The sequence below is a fragment of the Myxocyprinus asiaticus genome, chromosome 12 (assembly GCF_019703515.2).
Source record: "Myxocyprinus asiaticus isolate MX2 ecotype Aquarium Trade chromosome 12, UBuf_Myxa_2, whole genome shotgun sequence".
Classification (NCBI taxonomy): domain Eukaryota; kingdom Metazoa; phylum Chordata; class Actinopteri; order Cypriniformes; family Catostomidae; genus Myxocyprinus; species Myxocyprinus asiaticus.
Genome location: NC_059355.1, coordinates 16,970,923 through 16,996,315, shown reverse-complemented (window position 1 = coordinate 16,996,315; position 25,393 = coordinate 16,970,923). Strand labels below are relative to the sequence as shown.

The 25,393-nt window shown below is 39.3% G+C and overlaps 1 protein-coding gene across 14 annotated transcripts in view; it reads left to right on the top strand.

Moving 5' to 3' along the window:
• Window positions 1-25,393, top strand: part of LOC127449064 (RNA binding protein fox-1 homolog 2-like) — a 75,867-nt gene that overhangs the window by 16,492 nt on the left and 33,982 nt on the right. The window contains exon 1 of one of the 14 annotated variants that reach the window (XM_051712208.1): window positions 17,744-17,891. The exons of 12 other annotated variants lie outside the window; for them this stretch is intronic. Coding sequence is in view for 1 of the 2 variants with exons in the window: in XM_051712204.1 (XP_051568164.1) it covers window positions 21,812-21,844 (33 nt within the window). In the remaining variant the exon portion in view is untranslated. Of the gene's footprint in view, window positions 1-17,743; window positions 17,892-21,688; window positions 21,845-25,393 lie in introns of those variants that run through there. One more of the 14 variants, XM_051712204.1, reaches the window with a different exon arrangement.

The window sequence follows — 25,393 nt, the reverse complement described above, 5'->3', positions numbered from 1 at the left end:
TCTTTCCTTGCTGTCCCAGCCCAATCCGAACAGACTTGCAATTAGGGCTGGACGATACATCGAATACCTACGATATAATCGCAATGATTTTGCTGACGATACAAAATTCAACAATATTGTGAATATCACGATGATTATGTACCTTTTATTTGGCCATTAAGTTTCATAGAGTGCATCAGTAGACTAATTTCATGATCCTTCAGGGCTGTATAATAAATCAAAATAAAATCAAAATGAAGATATGACCATATGTGATTATTAAACTGCCAAAGGCTGTTATAAACATGGTCTGTGTGCACTTCGGAATTAACCGGCGACGCGCTGATCTGTGCATGGGCAGGGGCTCGTGTTTTTAGCGCAGTTCACCTGCATTGTGAAGTACTGCAGGTTCAAGCATTCACGCAGTTCCAAACATTAGTAACCGCTATAAAGTTATTATACAAATCTACAAGCGCGGAACAGTAAAGGAGAGTTTGACAGCGGTTCACAAGATATGAAACTCATAACTCTCAAACAAACATTGCACTTCCCATTTCATAATAAAAGCTCCTGGTGAAGGTTAAATAAATATGACTGCACTTGCAGTGTCAAAATAAACCCAGTTTAGTGTGAAGTTAATAGGACAGAAATATATGAATTTCTTTAACAAATCTTATCCTGAAAATAATAATTCATTATTATATTATATTAATAAACTTGACTGGGTTCCACAGTAATAATTTAGCATGATGCAATATTCATCTGGTTTCCAAAAAATAGGCTAAGTAGTTTTTGCGCACTTTATTCACAAAGAAAAAAGTTTTAATAAAAATATATGACGGTAAATACGATTTTTATTAAGCTTCCATGTATGATTGTGTGTTAATTAAAAGTATAAACATGCAAATTAATGAAAATTATTACATTTTAATTTAGTGAAAAACTGGGGGAAACGTGCCTTTATCATTTCTAAATAGTTTTATTTAATACCTTTGGAAAAAAAATAATTCTACTTTGCTACAGTGGCACTTTAGATGAAATGATGGTTCCTCTGATTGGAAAAAAAACCCCCAAAAAACATTTATGCTATTTCAGAGCAAAAACATAATTATCGAGATATCGAATATAGTCAATTTGTTGAAAAATATCAAGATATAATTTCTGAAGCCATATCACCCAGCCCTACTTGCAATACATTTTTGGGTCACAACCCACCAGTTGAGAAACGCTAGCTCGTGTTTACATAAAAAAAAAAAAAAAAAAAAAAAAAAAAACACAGTGCAGACGGTTGAGATAATGTGTTCGTTGTGAATGGCCCCTTATATTTCATCCAATACTGAGAAGTATTAAAAAAAAAATCGACCTAATTAAATTTAATTAAAAATGCACTATTTAACCCAATATTTGCTGTGTAGTTTTATGGTTTTTAGTTTATGGTGTCAGTTTAGCAACATGCCAGTGTCAAACTTGAAGCGCTATTTCAATAACGCATACAGTTGCTTCCCATGTAGAGCGCTTATCACTTGTAATGTTCCATCTCTGTTACCATATTGCCATAGAAGGATGCTGTCTATGTAGGCAGTGGACATCAGTGCATTAATATCTGAAGTTAATTAACATCTGATAGTGTAGATATGCTTGTTCACCTCTCTCAGGTAAGAAATGAACACTCATTTAACTTCCAGTGTTGAGCACTCTTGAATGTTTCTTAGTCCATTAATTGATGTCATTTTCCAGGGCATTTGCCTTCAGGTTTAATCTCTCTGTTATGCACAGATCGGGTGCTTCAGTGGTCGCAGTGGTGCAGTTGAAAACAAATCTAAATATGAGCACGAATCTTCAAATTTTCGGGGTCACGCATATGATTACATGACCGTCTCTCTGAGTGTTTACACACACCTGCTCACTCGGGCCATCCATACGAGTGAAGAGGTCAAGGTTCAATAGCTGTTTATTAAAGAAAGATCATTAGTTTATAGTTTTTGTTTCACACGGTCATGCTGTAAAATATTGTTTCACCTTTTTGTCTTGAACAATGAACCCCTAATTAAGGGTTTCCATGGATGCTCTGCGGCCGGCCAGGTGCTGTTTAGGGCTCATATTTCATGTTGTAATTGTCTGAAGTGCCTTTGACATGCTGTCAAAATCATAAATATCTATATCAAGGCCAAATTTGTGTAGATGTACGATGTATTAAGGTTACGCTGAAAACATATGGGGAGCTTTTCAATCGAAGAGCTGTTCAAAATATCATAAAAGTATAAAATTGCGAGACAGCGGCTTATAACGGCAGTGTTCTAGATTAGCATTCTAGATTACAGCAGCATATTTAGTGTGTGTGTGAGAGTGTGTGTTAGTGTAGATAATCTCTCTCTTTATCTTCTTTCTCTCTGTAATCCCTCCATCTCTCTCTATCTGTTTATCAGCAGCCGCTCATCTCTGATCTTTGACATCTGTTCTTTTTCTCTCATTTCTCGGTTTCATTTTTTTGGGACTGTGTTGTGTGAAATTCAATTCCACCTTAAAATTCAACCCTAAGGGCCAACCGTGTGTAAAGCCTGATAAAAGATGCCTGTCATGTTATTCCACTGTAGTTGATCACATAAATACAGTCATAATTACAACATACTTTAATGCTGATAATATAGTGCATTGTAGTGTATTAATGTAATAATGTAGTATAGTGTTGTTCTGTGTATTATAGATTAAATTTAGTTTGTTGTTTATTACATTGGATATAATCTTTCTCTTGTGACACCTAAATGAATAATAATAATGAACATAGACCCTTGTACGTTTTTCTTTAACATTTTAAGAAAATGGGTTTTTACAACAAATTCTGGGAGCGTCAAATTCCATGAATGTATGCTGTGATTTAGGGCTGCTACCAGTGTTTGGTGTAATGCATTTCGAAGTAATTAATTACTGTAATTAAATTACTTTCATTGAGAAAAGTAAAGGGATTACTCTTAATTTCAGTAATACTATACTGTATCTATACTGTAAATACTGTACAGACTATAGAACAATTCTATATAAAACCGAAATTCGAAATTTAACGTCTTAATTTTAAAATGTTTTCTAATTTTACGCTGCCCCTTAAATTCTTTGGCCAGTTCATGAATAATAATTTATTTGATTTTATATGATTTATTTGAAAGAATTAAAAGAACAGTTTCATGTCTATCCTTGTATTTTTCATCTGGTCGAGGTTGATAAGGGTTTTAGAAAGTAATAAGTAATGCAGTTACTTTTCAGACAGAGTAATTAGTACAGTAATCTAATTACACTGTAGAAGATGTAATTAGTAGTTAGTAATTAATTTTTTAGAGTAACATACCCAGCACTGAGTGTAACTAATGATTATTTTGATAATCGATTAATCTTCGATTATTTCTTTGATTAATCGATTAATTGGATAAAACAGACATTTTATTTCCAGTATTTTAATAAAACAGGATTTAAATAAACAAATGATAAAAGGGCATAAGGATTTGGTTCGATTTACAGTACTGAATTCACAATTCTATGCTCTCACAAAACTTTGAACAAAGCCTAAATCATGAAAAGTTAGAAAAAAAAATATATTATTATTACTACTTTCAGGACATACAGTGGTGTGAAAGTGTTTGCCCCCTTCCTGATTTCTTATTTTTTTGCATGTTTGTCACACTTAAATGTTTCAGATCATCAAACAAGTTTAAATATTAGTCAAAGAAAACACAAGTAAACACAAAATGCAGTTTTTAAATGAAGGTTGTTATAATTAAAGGAAAACAAAATCCAAACCTACATGGCCCTGTGTGAAAAAGTGATTGCCCCCTAAACCTAATACCTGGTTGGGCCACCCTTAGCAGCAACAACTGCAATCAAGCGTTTGCGATAACTTGCAATGAGTCTTTTACAGCACTGTGGAGGAATTTTGGCCCACTCATCTTTGCAGAATTGTTGTAATTCAGCCACATTGGAGGGTTTTCGAGCATGAACTGCCTTTTTAAGGTCATGCCACAGCATCTCAATAGGATTCAGGTCAGGACTTTGACTAGGCCACTCCAAAGTCTTCATTTTGTTTTTCTTCAGCCATTCAGAGGTGGACTTGCTGGTGTGTTTTGGATCATTGTCCTGCTGCAGAACCCAAGTTCACTTCAGCTTGAGGTCACGAACAGATGGCCGGACATTCTCCTTCAGGATTTTTTGGTAGACAGCAGAATTCATGGTTCCATTTATCACAGCAAGTCTTCCAGGTCCTGAAGCAGCAAAACAGCCCCAGACCATCACACTACCACCACCATATTTTACTGTTGGTATGATGTTCTTTTTCTGAAATGCGGTGTTACTTTTACGCCAGATGTAATGGGACACACACCTTCCAAAAAGTTCAACTTTTGTCTCGTCAGTCCACAGAGTATTTTCCCAAAAGTCTTGGGGATCATCAAGATGTTTTCTGGCAAAAATGAGACGAGCCTTAATGTTCTTTTTGCTCAGCAGTGGTTTTCGTCTTGGAACTCTGCCATGCAGGCCATTTTTGCCCAGTCTCTTTCTTATGGTGGAGTCATGAACACTGACCTTAACTGAGGCAAGTGAGGCCTGCAGTTCTTTGGATGTTGTTGTGGGGTCTTTTGTAACCTCTTGGATGAGTCGTCGCAGCGCTCTTGGGGTAATTTTGGTCGGCCGGCCACTCCTGGGAAGGTTCACCACTGTTCCATGTTTTCGCCATTTGTCTCACTGTGGTTCTCTGGAGTCCCAAAGCTTTAGAAATGGCTTTATAACCTTTTCCAGACTGATAGATCTCAGTTACTTTCTTTCTCATTTGTTCCTGAATTTCTTTGGATCTCGGCATGATGTCTAGCTTTTGAAGATCTTTTGGTCTACTTCACTTTGTCAGGCAAGTCCTATTTAAGTGATTTCTTGATTGAGAACAGGTGTGGCAGTAATCAGGCCTGGGTGTGGCTAGAGAAATTGAACTCAGGTGTGATAAACCACAGTTAAGTTATGTTTTAACAGGTGGGGCAAACACTTTTTCACACAGGGCCATGTAGGTTTGGATTTTGTTTTCCTTTAATTATAACAACCTTCATTTAAAAACTGCATTTTGTGTTTACTTGTGTTTTCTTTGACTAATATTTAAACTTGTTTGATGATCTGAAACATTTAAGTGTGACAAACATGCAAAAAAATAAGAAATCAGGAAGGGGGCAAACACTTTTTCACACCACTGTATGCAAAACGGTTAATTTAATTACTTGTAAAACTTAACACAAATGTACTGTTCATTAAAGAGTACGATTATCCATCGAGGATGGAGTGGGACAAAAAATCAGCCCAGCAGAGGGAAATGGTGACACCAGAATAGAAATATGCTGAAAAATACATAATTATGTTAGATTTGTTAAGGTGCTTGTACACTGTCAGTGATTACATACTGTACATTTTAAGTATTTTAAATGAATACTGTAGGTTTTAAAATAGTATTGTCATTGATTACATGTTTCTAAACTATTCTTTTCAAAAATATTTTTATGCTTGTTAGGGCTGGGCAATTATGTCAGATTATCTCAATTTTATCAGCCTATTGATGATATTCTATATATATCTTGATAATTATGTATTTGCTCTAAAATGGCTCAAATATGTTTTGTTGCTTTATCAGAAGAACCATCATTTCATCCAAACAGCCATTGTAGCCAAGTAGATTAAATATTTTAAAGACATTAAAAATCTAATAATTAGTGTTTCATGAAATAAACACAAGGGGGAGTGAAATTCAATCATTTTCATCAATATGCACTTTATATTTCATACACAATAATGCATAGTAGCTCAATAAAAAGCATTATTTACCTTCAAATGTTTTTACTGATATGTTTTTGTGAATGAACAAGGTGTGTGCAAAACTACTTCACTGACTTATTTTTGAATCCCCAGTTGAACATTGCATAATACTTGATTATTACTGTGGGACACGTCAGGTTGATTATTATAATATAATTCTGAATTATCATTATTCTGATTATTAGATTTGCATGACACAAAATATATTTCTGTCCTGTTTACTTCACATGGAGGCTTTTATTTTGACACCAAAAAGGGGTCGTGTCTAGAAGGGATTCCTCTTTCGTCGGTCTCGTTACATTCTTCAATTCTACAGATTATACGTGGGCTGCGTCTCGTTTGGAAGGTTGCGTCCTCAGGAGGTCACAATTGTCGGCCGCATACATCATCGAGGCTGTCTCGTTTCAGAAAAGCGAGTAGGACACTTTGAATGCAGCCTTCGAATGTGACCTTCTTTCACGGGAATTCGGAGGATGCATGAGGTGTATCCTTCGTAGGCACTCACAACACACAATTCTTTGCTTCAACTAAAAAAATGACGCCAATTTGCCCGTAAATATGATGTTCAAGCGCAAGGAATGTTAATTCCCAAGTTGAAGTACCTCAGTAGATGGGTGCAGAGTATATAATATGTATAATTATATTAATATATAATTAAAATAAAGTATTAGACTAAAAGTACAACCGTAAAATCTATTTTCTTTTCTCTTTACATCATTATAACTCTCCTAAAATGTACCTCATACATTCCCTTCCAGAGGGACTTTGTTCGCTTCTCACTCAAAGCGCTTGCGCTTGTTAAAGAGTGGCGTGCTGTCATAGCAACCATGTTACGTTCCGTTCCGTTTGTCCTAGGAAGGCCGTCTCGTTTAAACGAGTCTTGTTTAAAGGAGGACACTCGGTATACTGCAACCTTCAAAGTAGGCAAACGAGACACAGCCATGGTGTTTGAAGTAGCACAGCAATGAGGAGCACAAGTAAAAGATTATTTAGTTATTAGTCTGTTTTGATATAGTCATTCTTGATGATCAATTCAAGCTCTAAAATAAATATTTCACATAATACATTTGATAACTTCATCTCTATGTGTGCTACTGTCGGTCATGAGATATTGTAAGTTAGTGGAGGAGTACATCAATCAGCGCTATCTTCTTAATACTGTATAATTAACGCTTACGTTGTTTAAAATTAAAAGCAGTTCATGAGCATGCCGTTATTTTGCTGAACTGATCTGTAACTTTGTCGTTCTTTTGATAAAACATAGTTAACTGATGAACGTAGCATGTGCAAGAAGCTGACGCAAGAGTGATCCCTTCTAGACACGACCCAGAAAAAGCAATGTGTATTGGCAGTTTACAATGTTCCACATTTCCTGAAATGCTGTAATCTCCTCCTTTTCTGTTATACTGTGCCGCGTTTGTAGATTTGTATAGTAATTTATAACTGTTACTAATGTTTGGAATTGCGCGAATGCTTTAATCTGTATTACTTTGATTTGACTGCACATGAACTGATCTGAGAGTGCCACCATGCGCGTGTACACAGATCGGTGTGTCACTGGTTTTGTTCTGAATCACACACAGACCGTGTTGATCTGTCTTTAAATCACAGCCTTTTGTGGATTAATAATCACATATGACCAACTTGCCATTTTGATGTTATTTTGTTTTATTGTGCAGCCCTGAAGGATCATAAAATTAGTCTACTGATGTGCTCTTTATGAAACTTAATGGCCAAATGAAAGCACATTAAAATCATCGTGATATTCACGATATTGGTCAATTTTACATTGTCAGCAAAATGATCTCAATTATGTCGTTAATATTCGATATATTGCCCAGCCCTAATGCTTATCCAGTAAAATAATGTTTGCCTTTTGTATAAATTTACTGGTGAAATCATACATTACATTGGCATTATTAGGACTACATCAAGACCCTTAGGATTATTATACACAGTAAATATTCAGCATTACATACAGTTTAATATAGTACAATAATCTGTAAACGCAGTGCAAATTCACTCTTGCATGGAAAAGTCTCATTCCTGTTCTCATTTATGCGCTTACATGATGAGGGGAAATCAAGTTGATACTTTAAAACCAGCACACCTTGACCTCTAAGACATCAGTGTTATATTCATGAGAGCTGCACAGTTGATCACAATGAGACTGAAATCGAGGTATCATGTTACACGGTTAATAAACTGCAATGCACAGTTTAATACAAATTATTGCACTCCCTTTCTCCATCGCTTGCGATTTGATTGACGTTGATGTGCGCGCTTGCTTGCTCAGTGAAGTTTAACGGAGACTCGCCTATGGTAAAAATGAACAGTTTTGCAAAATACGCACCTGATTTTGAATTCATAACATGTATACATTATAAAACATAGAAATAGCAGTCAAATGTAAATTATGTACTGGATTGAAACAACTCGTAAGCGCATCAAACAGCACAATCAATCTGTCAATGTGCCTGAAGAATCAATCGCTCCACATTACACTGTGTGCTTATGTTCTTCTCTGAAGTGTTTATAAAGTGCTCTTGTGCGCTGGACAACTTGGGTTGTGTTTTTTCCACTTCAACTGGTCTCCGTCATTTTCAAACTAGTTATCATGCAACACATTTTTCACCGGGCTGTAAAGTGTAGTCATTTTTAAACCAAGGGGTGATTTTCATGAAACCTGTAAAGAAAATTAATATCCTGGTATTATTTTACTCAATTATTTTACTCTTTTAGTATTTATACATCGTTTTAGGGCTCGACATTAACGCTTGTCGGGACAAGTGGAAATTTTGAACAGACAAGTTAGAGAATTTTACTTGCCCAACCATACAAGTAGCTTGATTAAAATCTCAATAACGAATGTTGGCTCAATAGCGCAGGATTGCGGGGACTGAGCACAATTTTAATAATTCCTGCATATTTCACTTTGAAAATGCGGGGAATTCCCTCTATTGTGTTGCCCTCTCTCCCTCTCGCCTTCACTCGTGGTGCAGCGTTCAGCAGCTTGTGAGTGCGAACAGTGGGGAAGCGCATATTTACTGAAATTTTACATATATAAACAGGTATAAACCTGTATAACAGGTTCTTAATTTTCATGGCAAGGGAGGAAGCGGGACACGGCGAGATCCAAATCAAAAGGGCTGTATTTCCCACAGCTTCACAGTCTATATATATATATATATATATATATATGTATATTCCACTTTTCTGTGGGCACACTCAAATGAATGCTTTTCAGCAACACAAATCGCACTGGAACACTCTGCTCTGTGCAGCTCTCTCTCTGTGGACTGGGACGTCTTTTATCTCCTCCGAATCTCACTGTGCATATAGAAAAAATTAATTGGTAACAATTCATCTCAGGTGGAAGTCCTTACCACTTTATCTCTCCCCAGACAGGTGCTCTACCATGCCCTCACCTCCACATACCCCCACAGCCTGACTGACAACTCCCCCCCCCCCCCCCCCTTTTCTGGAGAGGAAGTCCACGACAGCCATCTGTGCCCCCAATCTGTGGACCACCTCAAACTTAAATGGCTGGAGTGCCAGATACCAATGGGTGATCTGGGTGTTGGCATCCTTCATACGGTGGAGCCACTGGAGCGGGGCGTGGTCCAAACAGAGGGTGAACGCTCATCCCAACAAATAGTAGTGGAGAGTGTGGACCGCCCACTCGTTGGCCAAGCACTCCTCTATGGTGCTATACTTCGTCTCTCTCATTAAGAGCTTTCGACTAATGTACAGCACTGGGCGCTCCTCCCCCTCCACCACTTGGGACAGAACAGCACCCAGCCCCCTGTCCAATGCGTCCGTCTGTAAAATTAAAGGGAGAGAGAAATCAGGGGAATGCAGAAGCGGCCCGCCGCAAAGTGCAGCTTTAACTTGTGCCCATTGTCATAGCTCCGTTCACTGGACTGGGTCTGGAGCTCCCTTTTTAGTGAGATCAGTCAGCTGGCTGGTGATGTCCGAATAATTAGGCACAAAGTTAGGCACAAACCTTCAATAATAGCCAGCCAGCACCAAGAACTGTCTCACCTCCTTTTTGGCCTTAGCACTTGGGCAGGTCGCAATCACTGTGGTTTTATCAATTTGGGGTCGCACCTGCCCATGCCCCAAGTGAACCCCAGATACCGTAACTCCACCCATCCAACTGTGCACTACTTCGGGTTTGCCATGAGACCCGCTCGTCGCAGTGACCTCAGAATGGCCCCAGATGCTGCATGTGCCACTGCCAATCATTAATGTAAATAATGATATCATCCAAATAAGTAGTGGCATACGCAGTGTACGGTCTGAGGACTCAGTCCATAAGACGCTGAAACGTAGCCGGGGCCCCAAACAAACTGAACGAAAGGGTCACAAATTGGTGTAATCCAAACGGTGTGGAGAAGGCCGTTTCTCACGTGACATTGGTGTTAAGGGGATCTGCAAATAACCCATTAAGTCCAGTGTCGAGTAAAAGCGAGCCGTGCCCAACCATTCGAGCAGTTCGTCAATACGAGGCATTGGATGCGCGTAAAATTTTGACACCACGTTGACTTCTATAATCCACACAGAACCTGACCGAGCCATCGCTCTTAGATACCAGAACTACCAGGCTGGCCCAATCACTGTGGGATTCTTCTAGTAAACCCATATCAAGCATGGCCATTTAATTCTTCCCGTACAACCCATTTCTTGTGTTCGGGTAAGCGGTAGGTCCAGCTACGTACCACTATTTCGGGGGTTGTCTCGATGTGGTGTTTTATGAGGTTAGTGCGGCCGGGGAGGGGAGAGAACACAGAGAAACTTTTTTGCAATTCCAACCTCCGTACGTTGTGACGTCATCTCCATATGGGACCAGAGTGAACTGATTGGCTTTTAGGCTCACCTCCGGACCGAGCTCATCTCTCTCTCTGGAACTACCGTCGCCAAGGATACGAGGACCGCCTTTCTCCATGGTTTTAGGAGGTTGAGGTGGTAAATTTGACTAGCCCCGCCCCTATCCGTACGCACTACCATATACCACACTTACCCAACTCGCCGTGTGACCTCAAAGGGCCCTTGCCACTTCGAGTAATTTTGAGCTTGATGTGGGCAGCAGTACAAGTACTTTATCTCCCTGTGCAAACTCCCATAGCCGAGCTCCCCTGTTATACAGCCGGGACTGACATTCTTGCGCCTGTAGCAAATTCTCCTGTGATAGACGCCCCAGTGTGTGGAGTTTTGCTCTCAGGTCAAGAACGTATTGAATTTCATTTTGATTTGTCCCTCCTCCCAATTTTCCTTCATGATATCTAACACGTATAATATATAACATATAATAATTAAAAAAAAGGGATACATTAATGCGGCAACTATGTGATTTATTTTTCTCCATATGTGGCAACACCTCTATACACACCAGGGCGAGATCTGAGACTAAAATGTCTCCAATTGAGCAATCAACAACAGATGAAATGAGGGACTTGGATATATATATAAAAAGGTCTGTTCTAGTGTAAATCTTATGGACTGATGAAAAAAATTTATAGTCCCTACAAGATGGGTTCAAAAGTCTCCAAATATGTATAAGACCAAGATTTTTACACATCCTGTGAAGCATCAATATTTCTCTAGGGGGCTTGCACACTTTTGCTTCACAATGATCAAGGACTGAGTCCATCAAAAGATTAAAGTCTCCTCCCAATATTATATCATGAGGGGTGCCAGCGGCTTGCAACATCCCTTCAAGATCTATATAAAAGCCCTGATCATCAACATTAGGTGCATAAATATTAGCCAAAATAAGACTTTGTCCCTGAATTTCAGCTAAAACTATAATGACTCTTTCTAATTTATCTTTACTCTGTTTGAGACATTTGAATTGTAGGTGTTTACTTACAGTGCATCCGGAAAGTATTCACAGCGCTTCACTTTTTCCACATTTTATGTTACAGCCTTATTCCAAAATGGATTAAATTCATTATTTTCCTCAAAATTCTACAAACAATACCCCATAATGACAACGTGAAAGGAGTTTGTTTGAAATCTTTGCAAATTTATTAAAAATAAAAAACGGGAAAAAAAAAAAAAAAGAAAATCACATGTACATAAGCATTCACAGCCTAAGCCATGACACTCAAAATTGAGCTCAGGTGCATCATGTTTCTACAACTTGATTGGAGTCAACCTGTGGTAAATTCAGTTGATTGGACATGATTTGGGCACACACCTGTCTATATAAGGTCCCACAGTTAACAGTGCATGTCAGAGCACAAACCAAGCCATGAAGTCCAAGGAATTGTCTGTAGACCTCTGAGACAGGATTGTATCGAGGCACAGATCTGGGGAAGGGTACAGACAAATTTCTGCAGCATTGAAGGTCCCAATGAGCACAGTGGCCTCCATCATCCGTAAATGGAAGAAGTTTGGAACCACCAGGACTCTTCCTAGAGCTGGCTGCCTGGCTAAACTGAGTGATCGGGGGAGAAGGGCCTTAGTCAGGGAGGTGACCAAGAACCTGACGGTCACTCTGACAGAGCTCCAGCGTTTCTCTGTGGAGAGAGGAGAACCTTCCAGAAGAACAACCATTTCTACAGCACTCCACCAATCAGGCCTGTATGGTAGAGTGGCCAGACGGAAGCCACTCCTCAGTAAAAGGCACATGACAGCCTGCCTGGAGTTTGCCAAAAGGCACCTGAAGGACTCTCAGACCATGAGAAACAAAGATTGAACTCTTTGGCCTGAATGGCAAGCGTCATGTCTGGAGGAAACCAGGCACCGCTCATCACCTGGCCAATACCATCCCTACAGTGAAGCATGGTGGTGGCAGCATCATGCTGTGGGGATGTTTTTCAGTGGCAGGAACTGGGAGACTAGTCAGGATCGAGGGAAAGATGAATGCAGCAATGTACAGAGACATTCTTGATGAAATCCTGCTCCAGAGTGCTCTGGACCTCAGACTGGGGCGAAGGTTCATCTTCCAACAGGACAACGACCCTAAGCACACAGCCAAGATAACAAAGGAGTGGCTCCAGGACAACTCTGTGAATGTCCTTGAGTGGCCCAGCCAGAGCCCAGACTTGAACCCGATTGAACATCTCTGGAGAGATCTGAAAATGGCTGTGCACCGATGCTCCCCATCCAACCTGATGGAGCTTGAGAGGTCCTGCAAAGAAGAATGGGAGAAACTGCCCAAAAGTATGTGTGCCAAGCTTGTAGCATAATACTCAAAGACTTGAGGCTGTAATTGGTGCCAAAGGTGCTTCAACAAAGTATTGAGCAAAGGCTGTGAATACTTTTGTACATGTGATTTTTTTTATTTTATTTTTTTTTATTTTTTTTTATACATTTGCAAAGATTTCATACAAACTTATTTCACGTTGTCATTATGGGGTATTGTTTGTAGAATTTTGAGGAAAATAATGAATTTAATCATTTTGGAATAAGGCTGTAACATAACAAAATGTGGAAAAAGTGAAGCGCTGTGAATACTTTCCGGATGCACTGTATCAGTGTAATGACTCCCCTGTGCTTACTGAAGCCAGCACTATTAAAAAAATGCCTACCATACCTTTCAACATTTTTCAGCTTCCTGTGGAGAAATCATATTTCTTACACTTGAGAAATAACCTTCTTTTTATGGGGTGCCCCAACCCATTCACATTCCACTTGGAGAGAGACAATCCACTCATATTAACAGTTGACATTTTGACAAATAAGAAAAAATAGATTGTGTGTCAAAAACAAGATTATAAAGACCACATTCCAACATTAGTGCAACACTCAAAACCTTAACATCCCCCCGAACAAAACAAACAGAAAAAAGAAAAACGTGCGCATTAACCCCACGCACGACAGTGTCAACTGGCGTCCATCCCTCCAAACTCAAACAGTCCATGCACCCCTATGAGAACCCCCGCGACAACTTTGCCTTCGGATTACTAAAGTCCGGTGTTTCTACACAAATATTGTGAGACAGAATTACACAGCAAAAGATAAATCAGTAAAACAAACTCCAGCCAATAGGCAAAATAAACACACAGAGCATGTAGATTCATCCATAAAACTGTCCTGAAGGTGTGTTACTCTACAAAATAAACTCCAGCCGATAGGCGGAACCAGCACAAAAAAAGCGCGTCGATCCATCCATAAACTGTCCTGAAGGTGTGCCACTCCACAAAATAAACTCCAGCCGCTAGGCAGAACCAGCACAAAAAAAGCAAGCAGACTCCCCAAACATTCAAGCGAATGTGAGTACAACAAGATGACTTACTCAATTGACTTTATGAAGGACATAGCTTGCTGTGGGCATGTGAATGTTTTACGGCCATGCTTAGCATCAATTCTCAATTTGGCTGGGAATATCAGTGCAAAAGCGACCTTCCGTTGATGTAAAAGTTTCTCGCATTCCTTGAATATATCGCGTTTCTCTCTTGTCGAGTTCGTAAATGCTGTGGTTCTTCCAAGAAAGCCTTCCTTTTACTCCTTGCCTTGCATAACACAAGATCTTTATCGGATAGTCTCAGAAATTTGGCCAGAATTGATCAGGGCCTGTCTCGCTCCATGGATCGCTGAGCAGGAACCCTGTGAGCTCGCTCAATTTCCAGCTTATGGCCTGCTATGTCAAGCAGATTCGGAAAGAGCCCATCTAGGAATTTCACCGTATCCTGTCCCTCTACTCCCTCCGGGACTCCAACGATGTTATTCCGCCGGTACGGTTTTCCATGTCCTCCAACTTCTCCCAGACATGCTCCAAATCCACCTTGGTTGCTAGCGGATTAGCAGATAATTCCCTCTCCGATGACTCCAGGTAATCTATCCCTTTCTCAACATCCCCCACTCTTGTAACTACATCAGTGTACTTCGCCTCCATGGTGGTGATCGATCCGACGTATCACAGCAAGATCCTCCAAGTCAGCAACGACCTTCATCAGCATTGCCGACATTTCAGCCTCTCCCGCCACATTTCCCGCACCTCCCCGACCAAATTGACTCCCAGGCCCACGGCCTGCTCGGGGGTGTCTTTTAATGTCTCCAGAGCCCGAGGATTTTGAATTCTTTGACATATTGTCCCCCTAGAACAGTTATGGAACAGAGTGTATCGAATCTCACCGGTTTGTCATAAAAAGTATTAAAACTAGCAAAGTGCACAGAGCTCACCGTTCACATGTCCGATCCTCACATGGTGTTACGTGACTCTCCAATGTTATGCTTTTGAACCCGAAATAGAATAGTGACGGTCACGGCAGGATAATCGTAAATATCCCTGTGCACACACCTCACCTTCACCCGATTATTTTAATTCAATGCCCCATTTTGAACCAAGCACTGATGAATTGGTATGTACCCCCCCAATACTCATGGGTATTTGGTATGTCCCAGCTCAATTGGGGGTGGACCGTGGAGTGTCGGGGACCCTGATCGACTTCCCCACCTCCATCACCGGGCACTGTTTGTGGATGTGACCCAGCACCCAGCAACTACAGACTGGCCCGAGGAACAATGGGTGGAGTTGGGGGAGAGTAAGACAGGAGGGTTAATACACCCCCGAGGCCGGCTGTACTGCTTCATCCAGCGACGCTGGGCAGTGACACTGGACCCACTCCGCCGGGCAGTGACACTGGACCCACTCCGCCGATCCTTTTGGTAGTCAGGAGATGAATTGCTCCAGCACCACGAGATCGTTGACATCCCAAAGTCACTGGGCACCTCAGTAAGCACCCACCGCCGGCAGGCTTCACGGAGCTGTAGAGCGAAGGCAAACATGTGGCCGACTTCGCTCAGCGTCAAGGATCGGAACCACTGGCAGTGCTTCTCTGGACTGCGGCCGGCCCGCTGCAGGATGGCTTTCTTCAGCTCTGGGTACCTCAAGAGGTTGTCGTCTGGGAGGTGAATCCATAGCAGCGTACTTTCCTCCACTTTCGTGGGTTTCGGCACCAGTGTAACAAAGTTTGTGTTAGTTTTGGTGACAAGGGAGGAAGCGGTAGATGGCGAGATCCAACTCAAAAAGGGCTTTATTTTCAACAGCTTCATATATATATATATATATATATATATATATTTATATATTCCACTTTTCATTGGGCACACTCAAATTAATGCTTTTCAGCAACACAAATCACACTCTGGAACACTCTGCTCCGTGCAGCTCTCTCTCTGCTCTCTCTGTGGACTGGGGCGTCTTTTATCTCCCCTGAATCTCACTGTGCACATAGAAAAAGTAATTAGTAACAATTCATCTCAGGTGGATGTCCTTACCGCTTTCTATCTCCCCAGACGGGCGCTCGGCCACGCCCTTACCTCCACAACCTGTTAATTGGACATGCGAATGGTGTTGTACCACGTCTCTATAATCAAGCGAGCGATGCGATAAAACTATTGCTCCCGTTTGTAATCAGCAAAGCTGTCTTCATTGCAAGCACGCAACGTTGGAGAGATCTAATTTTGTCTTGTCACATTGTGGCACTCCCTCATAATACAGCAAGAAAGGCAGAAATTGCAAAAATGCTTTCTGTAATAATACCGTCAGTAGAGTGAAGATAAACGCTGAAAACAGACTTATGCATTATACTGAAGACCCGTTACATCTCATCTTTCTAGAGCTCCATCTAATGTATGTATCTGAAGTAATTTCTCTGCCATGTGAATCAGTCAATTTTAATAAGTATATAACAATATACATTATAATAATATTAATACTATAACGTTAATAAATTACACACAAGGAAAACATTATCTATATTTATGCATACCTGTTTTGAATATACAAAAGTGATTTAGCAGCAAGGTTCTCCCAGGATTTTATCTGTTAACATTTTCAATGCATTTTGTCAATATTAAACAGACGTTTTTAATGCAACTGGTGAGAACTGACTTGTACCCAAAAATTAAAATTTGGTAACACTTTACAAAAAGGTTCCATTTGTTAACGTTAGTTAACTAAATCAGTTAACATGAACTAACAGTAAACACCACTTTTTTGTAGTTTATTAATCTTGGTTAATGTTAATTCCAACATACTGTATATTAATTCAGTGTATTAATACATTTTCATAACTTAAAATAAATTGTATTTTTTTTGTAACTAACATTAAGATTGATAAACGCTGTAAAATATTGTTTATTGTTAGTTCATGATAGCTAATGCATTATCTAATGTTAATGAATGGAACCTTATTATAAAGTGTTACCAAAATTCTATCATCATTACTCACCTTTATGTTGTTCCAAACCGGTCTGACTTTCTATCTTCAGTGGAACTCAAAAGGAGATGTTAGGGAGAATGTTAGTTTCAGTCTCAATTCACTTTTATTTTATGGGGGGAAAAAGATGCAGTGACAGTGAATAGTGACTGGCAAAAATCTAATTTTGTGTTCCTCAGAAGAGAGAAATTCATACAGGCTCGAGGGTGAGTAATGATTTATCATCTTTCTGCACCGTGTTCTTAATGGTTCTTAGGTGTAAATGATGACAATGGAGGCTTTTTTTTCTTTCTTGTGTCCTTTCTTTTGTTTTTGTCTCCGGACAAGTAACTTTTTTTTACTCCGACAAGTGAATGATTAATTTACTTCTCCGAAGGACAAGCACATGACAGTGCTTAATGTCAAGCTTTCATTTTCACATATTTTATTTAAAATAAATCATTTGTGGCAGGGAGGAGGGCGGGGCCAGGTCCTGATGCTGCACACCCGGCCCCAATCAGGCTAATCAAGCCCACGTGAGGGATAAAGGCGACCGGATGCTGCAGTTCCAGAGAGAGAGAGAGTGTTACGGGCAGCTGCCCAACACTTGTGTGTGTTTGTCTTTTTGCTTAAGAGAGCGGAGGAACAGCCGCCGACCGTGAGGGAAGGAGGGGCTCCTAGCCGACCGCCTGGAGCAGTCAGGGCCACTGCCAGGGGCGGAGGAGACTCCTACCAGCAGATAGAACACGGCGGGGTCGAGAGGACCGGCGATCGGGGAGGGGCTCCTGGCCGAAAACGCGGCGGGGCATTCCATCCACCAGGGGCTAGAGGACTGTCTCCGATCCGCCTGGGGAGGCGTGGCTGTCATCCACTAGAGGGCGGAGGAGTGTCCGAGGACCAGGCTACGGCGTATCGGAGAACCGGCGAGTACGTTTTTTTTTTTTTTTTCTCTCTCTCCTCTCTCTCTCCCGCTGTCGCTCCGTGTTGGCCTTTCCCTCTCGTTTTTTTGTTTTGTTGTTTTTTTCCCTCCCCTTGTCACCCTCCCAGGTCCGAAGAGGCAGGGATGACCTGCTGGGAAGACACACTAATCAGGCTAATCAAGCCCTCGAGAGGGATAAAGGCGACCGGAGGTGGCAGTTCCAGGGAGAGAGTGTTACGGGCAGCTGCCCAGCATGTGTTTGTGTTTGTCTTTTTGTTTGTTTATTATTAAATTATTTATATTGTCAAGCCGGTTCTCGCCACCTCCTTTCCCTTTTACCCTGTTACATCATTGTACAACAGCATTTTTGTTGTTGTTGTTGCTGTAATAGCTTCTGTGTATAATGACTTTGTTACTGTAATAACAGTCATCATTGAAAACAATTGGAATAGTAAAAGTAAAACATCGAGACTTATTAAGGTATTGAGAAATGGGTAGTAAAATGGGCTTAAAGGGATAGTTCACCCAGAAATGAAAATTATCTAATTTACTCACCCTCATGATATCCCAGGTGTGTATGACTTACTTTCTTCACCAGAACACATTTGAAGAAAAATAGGAAAATATCTTAGCTCAGCAAGTCCTTAAAATGCAAGTTAATGGTGATTTCTCTTTTGAAGCTCCATAAATTACAGACAGTCGGCATAAACATCATTGATACGACTCCAGTGGTTAAATTAATGTCTTCTAAAGCAATACGATCACTTTTGGTGTGAAAAAGATAAATATTTAAGTAATTTTTAACCATAATCCAACACCTCGGTAAGTTTCACAAGAGGGTCTCTCATGCGACGTATTCACGTGGCCATGATACAGATGTAATCTCACATTCTCCACTCGGTTGAGACATCCAGGATTAGTGCACCATTGTGTGTAAAGTAACAGATAAATACAGATCTAAACCAAAACCAACCAAGCTACTGTACAGCATTTATCCTTCTCACATGTAAACAGTGCTGCCGGCTGTGATGCACTAGCATCAGTTCTTGTGTTTCAAATGCCACTGCGATTACGCCACACGCGCCTACCACTCCTGACTGGAAGCAGGATTTAGAGTTAAAAGTACTTAAATATTTATCTTTTTTGCACCAAAAACGATCGTGTCACTTTAGAAGACATTAATTTAACAGCTGGAGTCGTATGGATTATGTTTATGCTGACTCTGTGATTTTTGGAGCTTCAAAAGAAAAATCTACTGCATTTTAAGGACCTACTGATTCTTCAGATGTGTTCTGGTGAAGAAAGATATTATGAGGGTGAGTAAATAATGAGAGAATTTTCATTTTTGGGTGAACTATCCCTTCAAGTTTCTTGAAAATGTCACAAAGTTAAAAAAAAGTTTTTATTGTCCTTAATTCTCTGGGGTCGACGGACACGGCGGTGTGTCCTGCTGGATTTTTTCCTCATAACAGCGGAAACAACTTAAAATACTTTTTTTAAAAAATAAAATAAAAAATTTGAGCGTACAAATAAGTGTAAGACATCATTAGAAACTATAAAGGGTCTACTTTTATTTGTGTACACTCACAATAACAACAAAACGTTGTGCTTTTGTAAAATAAAGAAAATAAACAGGGTGCACTTTCAGCCGTCTCTCGTCTCCGCGAGCATCTTTCTGAAACACGTCAAGAAAATGAACTGAAACTCTACGAATACTTCTCAGACAAACATGAAACATATGTCAAAAGAAAGCTTAAAATGTCTACTTTTAAATAAAACAATTCAAATTTAAAACAAATATCTCCTGCAATGTAATCTGTATGAAACAAAGCGATGTACAGTTTCTCCTGGCTCAGCTAATTATCCCTAATGTGATCACACCCACCAGCAGAGCGCGCTATTCATACGGTAATGTGCTGAGGCAATCAATGCAAATGGTAAACCCCCCCAACAGTGCCTTAAACATCAAGTTCATTCACTTTTCTGTGCGTTTGGAAGATGGCATGCTACACAGGTGAGGAAGGTCTACAGATGGTCCTGGATAGTGACGAAGAGTTCACATTTTCATCAGAAGAAGAGCGGGACTCCGATGAATGTTTGCATTTTGAAGAGCGACTTGATCCAGCCGAAGATACAGTTTCGGATGAGTAAGTCTTTACTTTCATTAGTTGACATGCTATTTTATATAAACATGGACATATTTTACTAGTTGGACTATTTTCAGACTTGCCAGCCAGGATTCAGAGTATTGAAATTTGAAATATGTCCTAATAGGCAAGTTTTAGTTACATTTAAATGTTTCATCTAAAGCAGGTATTTCAGTTGTATGCTGTATGATTTAAATATGATATGTAATATGATATAAAAATAATATGAATGTTTAGATTAGATTTTAACTAGTGTTTATGCTGCCTCATTATCATCAACGAAGCTTGTGCTTGCAAATATCTGTTCGGGTGTAAATGTATAAAATGTGCTATAAATATGCCCATATTAGAAAATCAGCATATTAGAATGATTTCTGAAGGATCATGTGACACTGAAGACTGCAGTAATGATGCTGAAAATTCAGGTTTGATCACAGGAATAAATAGCAGTTTACAATATAAAGTTATTTTAAAATGTAAAAATATTTAACAGTATCACTATTTTTGCTGTATTTTGGATCAAATAAATGCAGCCTTGGTGAGCATAAGATACTTTTAAAAACATTAAAAAATCTGACAGATCTAAAACTTTTAAACAGTAGTGTAGGTCTAAATTTTTTTAAGTCTTTATGGAAAGAAAATGTTTAGTCAGATTCTTTTAACTTAAACTTGATTTTGTGAATAAACTACAAACAATACATTCAATCATTAAGTCTCCTCACATTCATTCTCTCTCAGGGGAGGGGTCTTTGTCTCCTCAGGTGTGAATCACATCAATATTAGTAATAATCCACACCTCCTCACATATGGCCTTTCTAACATTAAAAGTGTCTTACAAAAATTAAATGACTATATTGTTTTGTATGAATGAGTGATCAGGATGGTTTTCACATCATTTTATAGCAAAAACTCTAGGCTACAATATCCAGTTCTCAGAAGTCTTGTGAACCAATGTTTAGTATGTGTTATATGATCTTATTTCAGTGACTTAAAAGTTAATTTTTTCAAAAACCACGCATAAAGGTTATTTTCTCAAAAATACAAACATGCACATGTTGTTCACATACTATTGTAGCCCAGTTTGTGCTGAATACAGTGTTAAGAGACTTTAGCCATTGATATGTTTTTAAGCTACTGAAAAAAGCACAAATGTCAAGGCATGTCAAAACTTCTCCAGGGCCCAAAACACCCTCAGACCCCAGAGGGTTAATATAGGCTTCATTCTTTTTTTTTTTTCTTTTTTTTGGGGGATTAAATCTGACCAGGAAATTTTCTTGACAGGTTTTGTGAGATTCACCCCAAAGAATCCCTTTGAATTGTGAATCTTTGGATTGTGAATTTAATATTGTTTTAAATGAGAGATTGTAAAGAGAGATCTAAAAAGACATTTGCTTTAGTTACTCTAAACAAAGCCAACAAAAATTGCACAGCCGTTCTGTATATTTCTCGGTGGTGCAAAACTGCCTCGATTTACTCACCAATACGCAGGAGAGAAATTTTACAGGTGTTACAGGAGAGAGAGAGAAATGGAGAGAGCAGAGAGAGGAGGGAACGAGTGAGTGATGTGAGCCTGAGGGGAGAGAAGACAGAAGAGACGAGCACGCAAGATCTGAACCAGAGCTAGAGAGATAGACAGACTGAAGGGGAGGAGAGAGAGAGAGAGAGAGAGAGAGGTAGAGAGAGGGAGATTTTGAATGTGTCAGACACACTCTGATAGAGGGACAGTGAGCATTGACATCTGACAGAAGGAAACACAGTGTTGTTGCGTTGAATAGAATAGGATGATGGGACTCTTTTACCCTCCAGTTCTAACGGTGAGTGTTTTAATCATTCATGCTGCTGCATTTCCTGCCTGGAAACATCAACACACTCGAGTGTAATTCACTGACGGCACTTGTGCTTCTCTTTAATAGGACAGTCTTCCACACTTAAGAGTTATGAAGTAAAACATGATATGAATGGTGTTTAAATGTGTCTTTTGATCGAGTATGTCAGAAATTAGAGTTATTGCAGCTACAAACGGATGCCACTGAATGCGTCTGTGGTGTAAAGCGGGCAGGTCTGGGCTGAAATACTTCTGAATGACTCCGATTGAGGTGCAGAAAGTCTCATGTGTTTCTCGTGTTTCTTCAGCTGCCTGTCTTGAGTGAAGGGTCCAGGTGTCCGACAAATGTTGTTCCTGCCTCTGAATCTCTTATTCTTTCTCCGTTTTACACATCTGTCTCACACAAGTTTACATTAATGTGCAACAATTCGAATCAATCTTTTATTGTTAATAGCAGTCTCTCTCTCATACCTTGGAATCTGTCTCTCTCTACACTGATTTGACCTCTCTTCATCCCTCCCCCTCTCTTTTGGTTTCCAGAGGGTCCTAGCAGCTGTTATCTCTGAGCTTTACTTCAAAAGCAGGACAGGGTAGGGGAGGGGAGGGAGAGAATGGAAATTGATTTTTTTTAAAGGTGACAGAAGTAAAGAATCTTGGGAAAAGAGCTAAAAACAGTAAATGTAGGAATGTATGTGTGTGTGCAGGTAACATGCTGACGCTGCAGTTCATACTGAACACAGAATGTAAATATGTGTATTTTAACATGGTTAATGTAAGACCGCTGCTAGCGTGCTGTTTTTCTCTTTTAGTAACTCTCTAGATGTAGGCTAGTTGAAGTATGTTGAACCCCACCCAGTTTTTGCCCTCAAGGGTGGGAGAGACACTTACCTGCCATTTCATTTTTTCATGCACACTTGCTCGCTTTAGAAAGTGAGATCTTAAAAAATGTCAACTCTTACAGCAGCCATTGCATAGACATGCACGGCTTGTTTGGAATAGTGTACTATCATACGACTCTATTTCTACATTTACTATAATTCTGTCATTTAATATACTGCATTTGTCAAAGCACATTGCATGAGCTTGCATAAACCATTTTGCATGAGCATACATGCAAAATGGTTTATTCCAGGGTTTTTGCAGAAAGTGGCATCATGCCTTGCACAGCTTTTTAACGCAAGTAGGTTTCTGCTGGAGAACGTGTCTTATGTGGCGATGTTAGTGCATATGCGGCATTCTTAGAGGTTTCTGAAGAGAATGCGTGTGCATATGTGCTCAAGTGTGCCTTGGGAACCCTGGGGTAGGATTTGCTGATTACTGATTAGCTGATTACTGATTGACCGCATGTATACAAGGGTAAAGAGTACGCCGCTAAAACAGTGTGAAGATCGCTTCCGTGTTTTAAGCAACTTTCTCACAATAAACGGCTTTCTGGTCTCCATGTAAATAAGCTCACTGTGTCCCACAATGCACTTGACTTTCCATTTCCTGTACAAAAAATTTAACTGAAGTTATATCAGATGCAATTATTACCAATAAGTTTAGTCTTATTATTTGATCTGACTGCCAAAAAATATTTTGTTTTAAACAAATTTGGATCAAAACTGTATGTCGAAGATCACAACTGGATGCTACTCACATACAAAGTTGTGAGGTCTTGTGACAACAATGTAACATACTACTGTTGGAAATGTTTATCATTTTCCATTATACCTACTGTTTTAATAGCAGGCAGTATTCTGTTTATACTGCATAGTATTCTGAGCAGTATGAGTAGTAAGCTAATATTCCATTCTGAACATGGCCAATATCTATAGTAAATCCCCTGAAAACATTCCTCGATTTCTTTGTTTACTATAAAAACATTTTATGGGACATCTGATATTCATCCCAGCTCATTTAGCTCATCTCAGAGTTTGTTAAAAAAAAAGAAAGAGTGCTTACATTTATGGATTGGAAGTCTTTGGGGCAAGTCAACAGCAATCTGTTTTTTTTTTGTTTTTTTTTAAATATGCAGCTATCATACTAGTTGAACGCATAATTATTGTAAAACAATTATGAAAACGCATGCCTGTCACAGATGCAGCCGACAGAGCTTATGTTGAAATTTTCTGTTATTCTAACATTGACCTCAGAACGTTCAGTTTTTCTTGTGTTGAAACTCTGAATGTTTCATTTTTCAGGATGTTCAGTTATTCTTACATTGAAATTCTAAATATTCTATTATTCTTGCACTGAAAACCTCAGAATATTCCATTATTCTTACATTGAAACTCAGAATATTCAAATTATTCTTGCATCGAAAGTCAGAATATTTAGTTATTCTTACATCAAAAATCTGTACATTTTATTACTCTAGCATCTTAAGTCAGAATGTTCTATTATTCTTGCATTGAAACTCGTAATGTTCCGTTAATATTACGTTGAAATTCGGAATGTTCCGTTAACATTACGTTGAAACTTGGAATGTTCTGTTAATATAACGTTGAAACTCGGAATATTCCATTATTCTTACATTGACATTTAGAAATATCCCATTATTTTGTAAATTTACGGATATTACAAAACTAATCTGTAAAATGTTAACACCTTTTATATGTTGGGCCAAATTAAAATACTCTGACAGCTGGAATGAGTTAGAAATTCTTTCATGTTTCCTTTCATCAGGATCTTACTGTTTAAAATACAGTCATCTGAAGACAAACAAAGCCTTTTTTAAGCTAGTTTAATCATCGATACATTATGGCTTTTCATAGAGTTTTTAAACAAATAATCAATGCCGAATCCACGACCCAGCCCATGCTTCTCGCAGCGCTTTTTATGATGATCTGTGCGGCTGAGAGCTCGAGACCAGTCCACGTGTATACACACGTGCTCTGCACTGATCTGTCCATTGAGCCATGGTGACTGATCCGGTTTTGCTGTGCCTTTGGAACATTTGCTGTTTGAAATTTCTCATACGCAACAAAAAACACAGCTCATAATCAAAGAGTTGACCAACTTTGTAGTCGCACCAGTGCGACCTCTTGCAAAGTTTAATCACACTGAAAAATTTGTAGTCGCCGTCTGGAGCCCTGTTCTTGCATTGAAACATAGAATATTCAATTAATTTTACGTTGACACTCAGAATGTTCCATTGTTCTTACATTGTTCTTACATTGAAATGAAGCTCTGAATATCAGACTTTCTGATCAAATATATTACTTGAGATTTCATTTGTATTCTGGCAGAAGTCGTTAGTTTGAGCTGCTCGATCTCAGAAATAATATCTGCAGGATTATATTATGTATGTTTTACTTCTTTAGATCAAATCCGCAGTATGAATATTCAGTATGCAGTATTCTAATATAATCTAAATATTGTCCATTGTTGCAAGTTAATATTACCGGTACTGATCAAAGCATTAATGATGATGAGAGAAGTTTTGATCTGTTACTGTAGATGAGGCAACCTGTGGCACAGCTGCCATCTCTGAGAGCGGCATGATTGAAACATGCCAGCTGACCCGTAACTAAGGCTGCCAGTGTTTAGAAGCCCT